Genomic DNA, 14980 nt, shown 5'->3' on the forward strand with positions numbered 1-14980 from the left:
GGAAGGAAGGAAGGAAGGAAGGAAGGAAGGAAGGAAGGAAGGAAGGAAGGGAGGGAGGGAGGGAAGAAAAAAAAAAAAAGAAAGAATACAAAAACAGCTTCCACCAGAAGATGTTGCTGTACGCACTATTCTAGAACAATTATCACCAGTTTTTGAGCAGTAGGCTAAACTACCAGCCCGAACTTTCCAAGCTCATCATGGCCTCTGATGTTTGCTTAAACCACTCTAAAACAGAGCCATAAAACACCAAGTTAAATGTAGTAGCTTCTCTCCTCACAAAACCAACAGCCTCCCTGCCGACCAGTCCAGGGGGCCAAGCAGCACCTCACACCTTTCCTGCTTCTCTGGATAACCACACGCATTGGATGGTGGCTTCCCAGCCTGCTGCATCCTCCGGGAGCGCAGGAGGCTCTCCTGCCTGCTCCTCAAGCTGGGCCCGGTTGTCGGGTGCCTGGGATTTGTCAGTGATGCTTTAATTCCTCCTAACCCGCCCCACAAACCAGCTGAAGCACACCGTTAGCTCCACGGGACTCAGACTATAAACGTTTTCCCCTCCACTAGGCTCCCGACTGCAGGGGCACGCATTATTTATTGCGAAATAATTTCAAGACAATTAGTTGAGCGAATGTAAACCTTTCTGAGTAGGAGCAAGCAGCGAGGCGCAAAGAGCTCACGGTGTTTAACTGTTTATAGACACTAAACGCAGACCAGCAAAGAGGGGGCTAGGGCCTGGCTCGTGATGAAGAGGAGGAGGAGGAAGAAGAGTTTCCCGAGGCTTGCTGCCTGCAGAGACCCGCACCCGAGGCCTCCTTTTCCTACACCCTGCAAATTCTCCCCCGGCCCGGCTCTGTCGGGGGGTGTGCGGGGACCCCCGGCTGGGTGCCCCCCGCGCCGGGAAGAGCTGAGGCGGCGCGGCTGGGCGGGCGCCGGCCCTCCCCGCTCCCGCATTCAACTGGTGGGTTCTCCTCCTCCTCCTCCTCCCCCTCTCCTCCTCCTCCTCCTCCTCGGCCGCCCCAGAGGAGCGCGGCCGGCGGGCAGAGGCTGCGGGACGGCCCCCGGCGGGGCGAAGCTGGCAGCGGGGGGCGCGGCGGGCGGCCCGGCGGGGCGGGTGCGCGGCCGGCGGCGCTGGCGGAGGATGCGGGCGGCGGCCCCGCGGCGCGGGCGGCTGCAGGAGGGCGGCGGCGGCGGCGGGGCCGGCGGCGGGCAGCGGCGCGGCGCCTGACCGCAGAGCTCCGCTCCGCGCCCGAGGATGCTGGGGGGCGATGCCCGGCGACAGGGAGGACGAGATCTGCCAGAAAGCGCTGCAGCTGCTGGCCGAGCTCTGCTCCGTCGGGGCGGTGGAGAACGACAACTGCCGGGATTTCATCTACTACCTGCGGGACAGAGCCCGGCCCCGCCTCACCGACTCAGGTACCGCGGCTCCCCGGGGCGGGAGGAGGGAGGACCCCCCGCAGGGGTCGGGAGGGGGGCCGGGGCTGCGGACCGAGGCCTCCCGGCCCCGCGGGGCCGCTGGTAGGGACGGGGGCACCCCCGCAGCCCGGGCCCGGGGCACCTTCCCCCGCTCCGCCGGCGGCCGCCGCGGCGCCCGGCGCTCGCTCGCATCGCAGGCGGGCGGAGCCCGGCGCTCCGGGGAGACGCGGCCCCCCCGGGACTCCCGGGCACGGCTGCTGCCGGCCGAGGGAAGGGCTCCGGGCAACTTTCTCGCCCGGCTGGGCGACCCGCGGCCCCAGGGGCGGCCTCGGCGGCCGCCTCGGGCCACAGCATCCTTGCCCGGTGCGGCGCCTCGGGGCACGGCATCCTCGGCCGGTGCAGCCGCCTCCGGAGCTTCCCGCAGCGTCGCCGGGCTCGGGGCTCTCTCCGTGCTCCCCGGGCCCTCCCCGCGGCGCTGGCTCCTAAGGGTTTTTCGGGGCACTTCACACACGGCTCCATCCAACCTAACTTCCCAGTTCTGCCTCCTGGCAGGCTGCAAAGGCTGCTCCTTGCAGTTCCGTAGCAGGTGTGCGGGCCGGAGGTCTGGCGAGATGTACGGTGACAGCGTGCGGCTGGATTATGGTTGCCTCTTGTGTCTTGGCACAGCACTGATTTAAAAACTTTCGCTTAAGGAAGCTTCTTAAGCTTTCAGCTAGTCAAAAATGCTGAAAGGCTGACGATGTTCTGGACATCTCTGGCCATAAGGGAAAGGCAAAGTACAGTTTCACTTAGGAGCTTAATGTATTTATGTTAACACCCTCAAGTGGAGTTTGCTCACTGTGAGCAGAAATTTAAAGAGTTAAAAGAGAAGTTGATAAACATTTGTAGTACTGAAAAGCCTCGGTGCTAGATCAGCTGATCAGCACAGTACAGTATGATTTTCTGTAATATTCCCTGGGACAAGTTAGCTCACTTAGCACAGAGCAGTCAAATTACACTGTAATCTTAAACGCTTTTATGTGATCTGGGAAACCTGAAGTAGGACTCAAAGTGCAACTTCCTGACAAATGCTTGGATATGCTAACAGGCCCAGAGGAAACCAGTATCAAGAAGAAAATGGGGAGGGGGGGGAGCTTTTCTATCACAATAAATGAATAAGGAGTTTTCCTATACTCAGTCTGCTCATATCCAAATTTATTTGCAGCCATTCTGGCTTTTCTCTCACTTGAAATGTTCAAATTAAAGTAATTCATGCACTGTTTGATAAGGATTTTTTAAAATCAGACAGATTTAATTGTTTTGTTCATATAGACAGATTTAATTGCTTTGTTCACATAAGCAGTAATTTTTGTAACAGACACCTGTGATTTTCTGTAATTTTCATTTACCAAGGGATTAATCACATATTTGTATATCAGGTGATGATTCCCAAAATGTCTACTTAAATCAGTGCTCTCTTTGAATGCTAAATTACTAGAAATGCATGTGAAGACTTCAGCCTCAGCTAACTTGGATAACAGCTTTTCGGATTCCTTGAAGAAAGTGCCTGTTTTTTCCATCAGCCTCAGGCAAAGAATACCTGGCATTGGTTTGGGAGCATTTTTCAGACATGCTGTGCTCAGTAAAAATTCATCACCGCTACCTAAAGACAAAACATTGAATTGTATTTATTTCTACCTGTTCTGCTTAAACCATTATTATACATTATTATGTAAACAGACTCTGGTACTGTTGCAAACCCGCTCAATTACACAGAGCAGCGCTCTCTAACCTTCGCCAGCCGATGTGCAACAACAGCGAGCAATTATGCTGCAGGCAGCATCTTCCTATTGGCCTCAATTTTAACATTTTTATTTTCTGCAGCTGCAGGCAGTCTCAGAGGGTCTAGCAGGCAACACATTACCCATGAGCCCTGACTCAGAAACCACGTCTGTAGAGTAGCAATGTTATGGCAGGAATTTACTAATTTACCCTGCCTTGTATTTCTTTGATTAAAATACATATATTGTCCCAGTAAACTGTCTGCCCATGAGGTTTGTTTAACCAGTGATGTGATGGTATGGGCTGGAAGAAGACAGTGTCCCTGACTTCCAAAAAGAAGGAATAAGATTTGCAATCACACTGGCTTGATTTACATTGTGAATTTCATTGACTTAACAATGGTGAAATGTCATGAAAAAGGACCTGACAGCAGGTCCAGCCACTCTCCAGCAACTGGTGGCCTAAATTTAGGGAGGTGAAGAAAACCTGTGCTGAAAGACAGCATCCTCCTAGCACAAACAGGCAAAAGAAGAAGCTGTAATTGCTATAACGCATGTTTCTTTGCTGTGTGAATGCATTAGCCAAACTGAGCAACCTCCTCTAGGGCCAGACAACAGACCTATCTAAAAATGTGTACAACATTGCTCGAGTTGAGAAAAGTGCAGCTAGAAAACATTCATAATGAGTTTTTGTACAACAATTAAGGTGTTTATGCATGCTTGTATGTGTTTTTTCTCCAATAAAGTAGCTGCTTGCCTACCCCAACTACGTGATAGACACGGATGCTTTACAGCAGCCCACTTGGTTTGAGCTATTCATGTATGTTGGCTGTATTGTGGGAATGGTAGGGGGACTGGACAGGCACAGTAGATACTGGCTCCCCACCATCTGAGAACATGGTGTGGGACTCAGAGAAGGAGGGAGGGCACCGGGCTGGGTGTTTGGAACATGCACAGCTTATTTTTCATCCAACTTGTCCTATGGGAAGCACTGTGAACTGCTTAGAGCATAAGTTTAAGGGCTAATGAGTTCCAGACTGAATGCACTGGTCTGCTGGATTAAAAGGGTGACATGGGTGAGTCAGATTTTAAAGGTTTTCAGAAAACTAAAAATGCAAATTAGGCATTTAGTGAAATTTTTTTCAATTAGTTCAATAGCAGTTATATGTCAGACCTCTCTTGAAAATCCCAGTAGGCATCCTTAAGCATTTGGATACCTTAACAAGATGCATCTTTGTCTGTTCCATTCCTCCCTTCTCTATTTGTAAAATGTTAATATCTCTATAGCATAGAAGGGTTTTATAAGGATAAAGTGCTGTAAAAAGTTTGAGTACACCAAATATAAATTTTCCCTTATGAATACACTACATATGTACCTCATAGATATTCAAAAGAAAACCATGTTAGTCATATGGGAGTTTGAAAACAATCACTCAAGATCACACAGTATCACCCCCGTGACAACTAAAGCCAGCAGCAATTGTTGCAGATGAGGAATGGAAGTTGCTTGAGTGGAGGGGTTATACCAATGTATAAGAAAAACACAAAGGCAGAAAAGCTGAGTGGAGACACTGGCAATTAATAAAACAGGAGTTAAGACCAAAAAAGTTGCATCTCCTTGTGGACTATTCCTCTAATAGATTTTGCAACTAAAAAAGTTGGCATGGCGTGAATCAAAACTGCTAGAAAGGACACATGTTGTATGAGTGAACTTTTTAAAAGATGAATGTTTTGAGAAAAAATCAAGAGAAAAAGTTGCATGTCTTCAAGTTAGGATAGTTTAGATTTTGGCACAGAAGAGAAGAAGTAAGCCTTTTTTGGTGGTTGGATCTAGCGTCCCACTCTAAGTCTAACAGCTGGTACATGAGTATGAGTTACCTTTCTGTTCTGGTTAACTTGACTGTATCGGAATTGAAATTGATTTAGAAATCAACCTCAAAGCCCTGGTTGTTGTTATAGTTTTTGGTGTGTTTATTTATTTTTTATTATTTTTTTAAACAAGGAGAACTTCACAGAGATGGCAGTGGTAGGTTGCAATTGCTGTGCACAGACTTAATGAATTTCTGCATTGCCTTTTGTTGTAGTGTTTTGCCAACTTTGAAATGACTTGTGCTGCCTGCATACCTTCTACTGACTGCTAGATACTGGAACAAAGTGCTTAATGCATAGTTATGTGTTTATTGGTATTACTGGATATCAGTAAAGTTCAGTTATATAACGGAAAAGTATAAAAGGCACACTGAGACTGTCTTAGACAAAAGTGCATGGCCTTAGCACATTCTACAGGTTGAACATTTCTACCCTTAGTCAAAGAGTAAAAGGTTGCAACCCTAAAAATCTTAGAATAAAAAGTTTACAAAGTTCAGAGGAGGCTGTTATGAACCTGAAGACTGTGCAAAAAGATGTTTATGAAGATAAGAAAAAAGATAGTCTATATAAACTATAAAAGTCTATAGAAGTCTTTTTATATAGTCTGTATAAAGCCTATATAAAAAGTCTAGGCCATTAATCATAATGAATTCTCATTAATGTCATAGTAAGTGCAATAAAGAGTAGACATTAAAATTAAATCTTCCTGTCCTCATCTCTTGTGTTGGACTGCATCTCTTGAGAATAAGCCGGTAAATCTTACGCTATTCTTAATTACTTCAAAATTGACTAACAGATGTTAAAATGGAATCCATGGTGAATGAATATTGCGGGTGTAGTGATACCATTAGGCTTAATGTATACTACAGTTTGTAAGTAAGAGATCAATGTTGTACAGTGTCAGAAAGTCAGATTTTATTATATGATTAAGTTAAAGACAATCAAGAAACAAAAAAGTGGGCATGGAAATCTGAAAGACATTGAAGGAACAATATTGGTACAATTACAGGTAAAGTTATGTTATTGCAGTAGGGTTTAAGAATCTTATTAATCACTACTTTTTTGTTTTGTTTGTTTTAAGTATACTTCCGATTTCAGGAAAGAAAAAAAAACAAAGAAGCAAAAAGTCCTAACTGGCTGAAATGTGGCCTCCCAGTTTCCCAGTGGAAAGTGAGAATCAAAGTTTGTGCCGAGTATCATCCTGGGGCACAGCTTGTTCCGCAGGAAGCTAATACTCAGCTTACTTTTTCTCCTCAGCCTGTTCCAGATACGATTTGTAATTCCTCAAATAAAGCAAAATCCTTCATATAAAATTGCATTCCATGACTATAACAAGTTGCAGAATTCCTTCAAGATGCTAAATATTCCTTCAAGATGCTAAATACATCTGGATCTATCTAGATGAATGCAAAAAAAAGCATTTACAAAGTTGTAAAGATGTGAAAAATATATGAGTAGGTAAAATAACTTTCAGTATGTTTTTATTCATTATGAGCAATTGCTTCCTGTATTTTCATTTTCCTTCTGCAAGATGAATGTAAAATGCTGCCATGCAAAACTGATAGTATTCTATAAGCTGCATTAGTGCAAAGCTCCTTACAAAATAGAAAACAAGTATGAAACATTCACTGATGATGTCGAATGATGAATATAGTGTCCAAGTCACTTTGAGTTTCAAAAACCAAAGTACTGTTTGAAGATTTTAAAAAGAAAATACAGTGCAGTTATGCATTTTTAAAATGAAAATATGTATTGTTTCACTTCTGAAAAATCAGAAAAAAAAACTCCACAGAAGATAAAAATAAGTATTTCATATTGCCTATATTCTGAGATGCTCTGCTAGTGTAATTGCATGTAAAGAAATAGGTACTCAGAAACTTTCCTGTAATACTGGAGGAACTTAGTATTTGGGTTTCCTGGAAAATGTGTGTTAAACAGATAACTAAAATTAGAAGTAAAGTGAAGAAAGAGCAATTAATGCTGAAAGAAAAGGTACTGCGTGCTTAATAATGACCTGATGGCTTGTAACTGTTTCTTTGGAAAATAATAATAAATTAATAATAAATTTTAAAAAAAGTATGGAGAATATGAACAAAAATGAAAACTAGATACATCACTATCTTTCTAGATAAATGTCTTACTTTGATATAACTGCTTGGAGATTCTTTTTCCCAGATAAAGTTGTGTTCTTTTCATATGTAACCTAGAGATAAGATATGTTAGATGGTAGATGTTTCGCTTACAAGTTACTCTCCAGAGGCAGAGAAAAGGAAGACTACAAAGATAATTCTTATTATAAAACTGTGATCTTGAACTTTGATTAGGTTGGAGCGTAGTCATATTAAATACTGTTCATGCATGAAAGGACAGATCCTTTCACCAGTGAAGTCATTTTACAGTTTTTAGTGGTGCAAAGCAACTTCATACATGCCCTTAGCATAGCAGTACTTCCAATTTAGGGAAAGAGATGGGACTACTTTTCTGTAGTCCCTTTGACTAAGACTAGTGCAATTCCTGTCTTCTGGCTGCTCTTGGATGTCATGGGGAGAGCAAATTTAGCTGTATAAGAAAAGAAGAAAGGTGGCTTTTAGCCCTTCTTGGCCTCTGCATTCAGCCTAGGTGTGGAAAGCAAGAGGATTCTGGGGCTTCCATTTCCATTGTGTTTTGGGTTCTCTCTTATATAGCAATCATACCAAACTTCTGTTGTTTTCATCATTGAAAATAGCCCAAAAGAGTAATGACAAAACAACAACCTTTTAAAAAGTAGGATGGCTAAATAGCACACAGTCTGTCTTATACCTGAATTCTCATCTTAAATGCCAGTTTTGCTGATGAAAAACAGGAGGCTAAATTTAGCCCTAGCACATATGACTGTTCTTGCCACTAAAACTTTATCACTGCATTTGTCATAACTCTTATTTCAATAGGGTTTGCACATTTCCCTTAGTTAGGGGGGAGAGGAGGAAGAATTTGCTAATTGCAGTTTCCTAACAAGTATCTCTATAAGCTTAATTTCTGCAGGCAGCAATTTATGTTTGGAGACTTAAAGCCCCAATCTCTTATGTAGAGGTGCTACTGTAATGGATTTATGGGTCATTAATTCATCAAAAACATAAACGTGTTACGAGAATGCAAAATTCTAACAGTTTGCAAAAACAGCATTGTTACATTTCTGTGTGATCCAAGTCCAAATGCTCGTCCACATTCCTCCCCACAGATAGCTTTCTGGAAATTTCCTTTCCAAACTAATTTCTGAGAGTTTAATTACACTGACAATTCAGAGACCTAGAAATGTAACTCCAAAATGATTACTGTCATAACAAGCAGTTCTGTGAACAGCAGATCCAGTTAAATTCAGTCTCGAGGCTGTGTGGCAGTTTAGCATCTTTGGTGTGTAATAAGTAGAGGTTGAACATAAACTGCTATTTTTCCTTCAGTGTAGCAACAGTAGGATCTGTTTTCTTGAACTGGCTGCATGACATAAGCAAGAACTAAACTTGGTAATCTCTACTTCTGTCACAAATTTGATTGCTGTTGATTAACAGTCTCAAGAGTCATATGATACACTGCAAGTGCATTTTTGCCACTGAGTAGTATATTTTCCTATATTAGGGAAATTTGTTGCTCCTGCCTTACCTCAATTCCCCTTTTTAATCAGCTCATTAAAAAACAAATGAAAATTGTGTTAATAAATCTTCCATTAATTCTCTTGGAAAATATTCTACACTATCAGACAACAGGGGAGGGGTTAATATTTCCCATTGTAATCCTGTTCCATGATTCCTCTGTGTCCCAGTGGTTCCACTAGTGCATTGCACAGAGGCGGAGCAATGTTGGCATTGACCTGGAAGACTGCTCTAATACTCAGGAATTAAGCCTTGTTTTCTCACAGTGCTTCTACAGTGGGAAAAAAAGATATATAGGAAATATTCTTTTTTTTTGTTGTTTTATTTTATTTTCATTTAGGAAAACCTGCTGTTTTTCCAGTTGTTTTGAACCATGCAGAGTACAGATCTAAATGGTGTTTTGAACTGAGTGGGTGTATATCTGGAATTTATTATTCATTACTCGGTTGTGACTTTGATTTGAGAAGTTAGCAACTGTGCTGTTCAGTGACAGCTTAAGTACTGGCTTTGGGTTGAACTGAGTCAGAAAAAAGGTAGCCCCTGCCTCTTCTCTTCCTTCAGTAAAAAGATATAGCAGTATGCAGTGATTACAGGTCAGCTTATCAGAGGAATTGGAAGCAAAAGCACTCCTGGTTACCCCTTCACATATGGGGGGGAAGTAGAAAGAATCCACTACAGTTCCTTCCCTTCTCTTCCATCACTTACTCTACCATGACCTGGGAAGAAGAGCTACCAGGCAGGTGAACAATGCAGATCAATAATGTCTTCAATAAGAAGTCAAGACAAAATTGTAACTGAAAGCTGTACTTCCTGGCTCTTCCCTTACATAGTACAGGAGCATCATATTTTTGCAATTCATTCTTCTGTTTACATTTATGGTAAAAACCACATTTCTAGGTTTTAGTTCTTCCCCCACTGAAAGTGAAGATCCTTGATGATTTAGCACAAAGCTGTACTTAAGAATACTTTGGTGCATCTTTTGCTCTATTTTTGTCATTAATTTAAGCTCTTTTGGGGCTTTATTTAGACCAAAGAGATGGAGAGATATTATTTTGGTCTAAAGCTTTATGTCCCTTTTATACTGTTAACACAATTTTAGTTCAAGGGATAAGAATTTAGAATAATTAATTACAGATGGAAGGATTTTTCATAAAAATGCTGTCAGTGGCAACTTATACAATCCTCAATTCCTAAAGATTATCATTTTACAAGATAAATCTCTTTGCATGTTCTGTACTACTGTTAAGTACTGAGTACTTGATCCTTTTATCTGGAAAGTACAAAAAAATCTGTAACATAAAGAAAATGTTATACATAACAGCTGGTGGTTTGCACATTTGGTACATTAGCTATCATAATCACAGTGAATTTTGTGTGTTTTTATGTTGCTCAATATGTTTAGCTGCATTTTTTGGATTTTCAACATTCATTAGCCAAGTAAAATTAGTTTGGCTTCCTTTGGCAAACATGCTACAGATTCTCTCTTTTATACTTCCTATGGTTATTTTGAATTCAAAAATAGAGTGGATGCAGTTGAAACTGGCATACATGTCTGTATGCCTTGAGCCAATATACAGCTGACGTGTGTCTACCAAATGGTAAATCCAGCGTACTAGCAAAAACTCAGGAACTAATGATTTCAGAATTAAAACTTTCAAAGTTCATGCTAATTAAGAATTAGGGTTTGAAATATTGTTGCTTTAAGTATACTTTCTCTCTTTTTTTTTTTTTTTTTTCCGGTTTAATTTTCAGCAGACACAAAAAGATAAAGACTTCCTGACTTCCCTTGGAAATATTTTTCCTTATTTTGCTGTGTTTCCATCAGGAAGTTTTTTTTCAAAATACTTTAGTTCTATTTTACTATCTGTGAAATTCCCCAAGTACATTTTTGGTATGTATGTAATAACTAGCCAAGCACTAGGTATATATCTTTAAAAATCTATTATTGAAAATTAGTCTTTGTCATTCTTACTAGGTTGCTTTGTGTCTGGTCTTCCCATTTGCATTCTAAATGTGTATATATGTGTGTGTGTATACCTGTGTTTCTGATTTCTTTTTTCATCTGGGTATCCCCACTCAAATTCTGCAGCAGCATCTCATTCTATTTAGTGCTCACATTTCTAATCTTAATTCATCTGTTTTAATTCTCTGAGCTCACCAGTATCATTCGTTTTCTCCACAAATTTAGTATGATCTGAGAATGTAATTGTATCATGTATTGTTGATTACACAGTAATATTTCACCCATCTCACATACAGATTATCTCATGAGCCATCTAGCCACAGCTGTATAAAATTTTGAGTTCTCTTTGAAAACTTTCCATTTTGAAATTTGCAAGAGGTACATGCCTATACAGTTAATGATTTTGCTAATATGTGCTAAGAATATAGAAATTATTTCTCACATTTATCAAATTTTGCAAATAGTTACAAATTGTAATTCAGTAAATTATCCGAATATTACACATACAACGTAATGTGCAATGTTAAATAGAAAATTATCAATGAGACCAAGTTTTATAATCTCCTGATTCCATTTGCTGCAGATGCTTTACCCATTTAAGATAGAGGTGCCTTTTTTTTTTTTTTTTTTTTTTTTTCTTTTTTCCCAGAGAAGTTTAATGCATAAAGTTGATGACTAGATATTCTACCTTTTTTGGGAAGTCTACCATAAATAGGCTGATCTCAAGTATTCATTATGCTAAGGTCTCTCTGCATGGCATAAAAAGGCAGAGTATTTCCTGAGTATGGCTACAGGGAAATAAAGCAGGTATTGAATTTGTTCTTGCTGAGTGCTATTCTATTCCCTATAGTAAGGCTGATGCTGGATATGTAGCAACGGCATTATGACAATTCTTACCTGCTGAAAAGAGCTTTTACGTCCATTGGCAAACAAATACAAGAGAAAACAGATCTGGTATTGCTTAAAAATACAGCAAGCTTTGAATGGAAAACTGTGCTCTTAACAGTACTATTTTGTTAAGCGTTACCAATTTGCTTGGGGTGATATAGAGATAAATCTAATCTAATAGCTCCAAATTTGTTTAATTCTATGATTGCCCTCTACTCTGCAGCAGATCATGCCATCAGAAAGACCCTTCTTTCTGCAGATGCCACTAAGATACTCATGGTAGCAAAAATCAAACTTTCCTTAATCTTCTCTCTTCTTTCTTTAAAGTGACAAATGTTAGAGATGGATTGAATGACTCAAAACAAGCATTCCTTCCATTCAAGTCAAGGGCAGTGAGATAGATCACCATGTTTAATGAAGAAAAGTATGGGACTGGAAAATAGGGGAACAGAGACTAGGTTTAACCATTAAAAAGAAAGGTGAGGGGTCAAGATAGTATTTTAATTTGATTTGTTTGTTCTGGATTTATAGCTGTCACACAAAGAAAAAGAGGTAAAATGGACCTCTTTCTGGGAAGTTCTTTGTCCTGCACAGCTACCAAATCCACTGTGCTCAAAGCCCAGAAACCTCCGAGTACAGCAGGCACAGGCAGGAAGCCTGTCAGCCTGTCACTTGCATGGCTCAGGAGATGGATGCGAGGAGCAGAAGTGGCAGCCAGGCCTCAGAAGAAACAGATATCACTCACATTCCTTAGGGGCTAGAGAGCACTGAGCAGATTTGCTGTTGCTCAGCAATTAGAGTTAACTGAATTGAAGCCTGGGATTTTGAGGACCTGTCCACAGGGACATAGTAGACAGGAAAAGATGTGGATATACTTTGTTATTCTTCTGTGGTAAGAAGTTATATTTCTATTTTTTATTAGAGTCAAATTTGCCTTTTTTAGAGAGTTCATAGTTTGGCAAGCCTGCCTGAGAAAGCATAATTTGACACTGACACTAGGGATGTGGTTAATCAAGAAAGAGAAAACTTCACCATCGTGGCTTCACCTCATAAGTAAAAACTGTCACGTCAGCTCTTTCCTGTACAGCAGCAGCACTGTTCCTGCCAGCTTCTGTTAAATGTAGAAGGTGTAACACTTTTATATCTGCTCTTATCCTCAAGTTAATGTCGTGTTCATGCCTACCTTATTCATTCTCTACCTGTCTCTTGTTCTGTTGTCGTTGTGTTATAAAGAGTGATTTGACTAGTCAAGCTGATTTCTTTCATCTGCTGCTATGAGCCAGCGACTATAAAATAGCTAAAGGCAGCACCCAAAATAGCAATGCACAGGTATAGGTTTGCCAGAGTGATTTGACAGTAATTACTGTATCTGTCCTTCCGTGGTGTAGTGTTACAAGTGAGACCCAGTGCTGCGAACAAAAACTGCACTTTCTCCTTTTGATGCGTTTTTCTTCTTTCTTTTCTGTTTTTCTTGGGACCTAGAAACCAGAGCAGACCTTAATACCAACAGAACCAGCAACAGCCTCAGCCACCTCAACTTTGTTTTTTTTTTCCTTCCCACATGGGGTTGGGGGACGGGGCAGGAAGTAATTTGTCACTTCCAGGAACATCTGAAATACGATCTCAGGATTTACTTCTCATTCTGAATGCTCTGTAAACTGTGAGAAGAAGGAATACAAGTGCTGTTAAAACAGAAGTCTGGGGATTTTACACTGTCAATGGTTTGGCTGCTTTACCTCCTTTTTTCTGCACCCCTCTTATGAGGAAGATTTCCAGTGGTAGTTGTTGCCATGGTACTAAGCAGGACAAGGTGTCCACTCCAATCTCAAAACTATGTTTATGGTTGTATAGTGAAAAATTATCTCTTCTGACAAGCCAGGCTTGTTTACTCAGAATTAATACAGTACCACTTCTCTTATTCCAAAGTGGAGAGAGGCTCTTCAGGTCATTCCCCACGTGTCAAGGCAAATGTGAGCTTCAGCAGTGCTGGAAAAGCCTGAGAATTAGCTCTGTCCTTCCACTTCCTCGTTAGCTGTTCAGATGAACAACCGCTTCACGCCCTGCCGAGCAGCTGATTGGCCTTGGAGGGAAGAAGCATCTGAAGCAGCATTAATGTTTCATTCAGAATCATGAGAGCCAGGGAGGAGGGGAGGGGAATTAGGGAATTCAAACCCACAAATCAGCACTGCCTTCTATTTCACCAGGCCCTTTTGTCTTGAGCAGCATCCCTAATCGTCTCCCACACTGGATTTCCTCTCAGAACGGCCTTGCTGACTTTGTGAGATATTTTTGCAAAGGTTGAATTTATCAGTGTACAAAAAGGAATTTGTCGCTCTCTTCCCTTTGTTCTTTTGCTGTCTGTTCTCCTTTCTCTTACCCCAACCAATATCAATATGATGGATGCTGTATAGGAGATGGAGGTGCAAAGAAGCTGTGCAATCCCTACAGACTCTGCTGTTTTCTTTTCTCATTGCTGTTGTGTTAAGCCCTAGTATGTTTAGCATTCCCTTTTTCATTTTCTCAGTAAGCAAAACTGATCAGAAAGCTGTAAAATTAGAGCCTTAAAATGCTATCTCAAAGATATGTGAGCAAATTAAATCTGATAAAGTAGATGTGTAAAGGGGTGCAGTGAATTACATGGCAGCAAGAATAGCCAGCTGCATCCAGGAAATATGCATGTCCAATTCTCCAGAGAGTATAAAACATCTAAGGCTGTAAAAGAGGAGAAGTTCTTACTTTTCTGTAGCAGCCCCAGAACCCTGCAACATGATTGCACTAAATACACTCAAAGGCCTGCCAAGCATAACATAACTGATGTTAAAAGAAACATTATCTCAGTGCCTGTGTCCACTGAAGATCTTGGATCCATTGCAAATGTGCCAGGGTTGATAATATGCAAATGCTGACACTAAATAAAGATTTTTTTTTTCTTAGGGCAGGAATGAAAAAAAATATTAGATACAGAGGTGTTGGATAACTAGCCCTCAAGTCACAAGAAGAGCCCCCATTTTGGAATGTGTCAAGTAGTGCCATTCCCAGGAAGTTACAGCAAAGACGTGCCAGGCCCTTAAGTGTTTCTGACATAAATATTAATGAGTGTAATAACCCAAACATTGCTTATTATTTTACCTATTAGTTAATCTCTGGGAGAGAAAAGAAAAAAAAAAAAAAAAAGAAAGAAAAAAAAAGAAAAGAAAAAGCTTTTAGTGAGTATTTTCCTGACTCTGCAGATGAATTAATGGAATGATACTGACATGGTTGGTTCAAAGTAATGGAATGACTTAGCCACAACTAATGAGGACTACAAATGCACAAAAGGGTATAGGAGATGTCTGGCTGTAAATCCCTGTGTATCAAATATTGCTCTATAATACATTAATACAAACTTGTCTGAGTCAGTGATGGTTATTAGAGGCAGTAACATGATTTAGTTGACTGGATAGATGACTAGTTGGAGACTGGAA

The 14980-nt window shown here is 41.1% G+C and overlaps 1 protein-coding gene across 4 annotated transcripts in view; it reads left to right on the top strand.

The window, feature by feature from the left end:
* The first annotated feature begins 644 nt into the window (after positions 1-644).
* LOC101790458 (synaptotagmin-9) overlaps positions 645-14980 on the top strand; it is a 66535-nt gene continuing 52199 nt past the window's right edge. For 2 of the 4 annotated variants that reach the window (XM_038180747.2, XM_038180748.2), the window contains exon 1: positions 648-1410. In XM_038180747.2, coding sequence (XP_038036675.1) covers positions 1263-1410 — 148 coding nt within the window. In that variant the 5' untranslated portion in view covers positions 648-1262. Of the gene's footprint in view, positions 1411-14980 lie in introns of all 4 variants that reach the window. The other 2 variants (XM_027458409.3, XR_005266516.2) reach the window with 2 other exon arrangements.

The sequence above is a fragment of the Anas platyrhynchos genome, chromosome 5 (genome assembly GCF_047663525.1).
Source record: "Anas platyrhynchos isolate ZD024472 breed Pekin duck chromosome 5, IASCAAS_PekinDuck_T2T, whole genome shotgun sequence".
In the NCBI taxonomy this organism is placed as follows: Eukaryota; Metazoa; Chordata; class Aves; order Anseriformes; family Anatidae; genus Anas; species Anas platyrhynchos.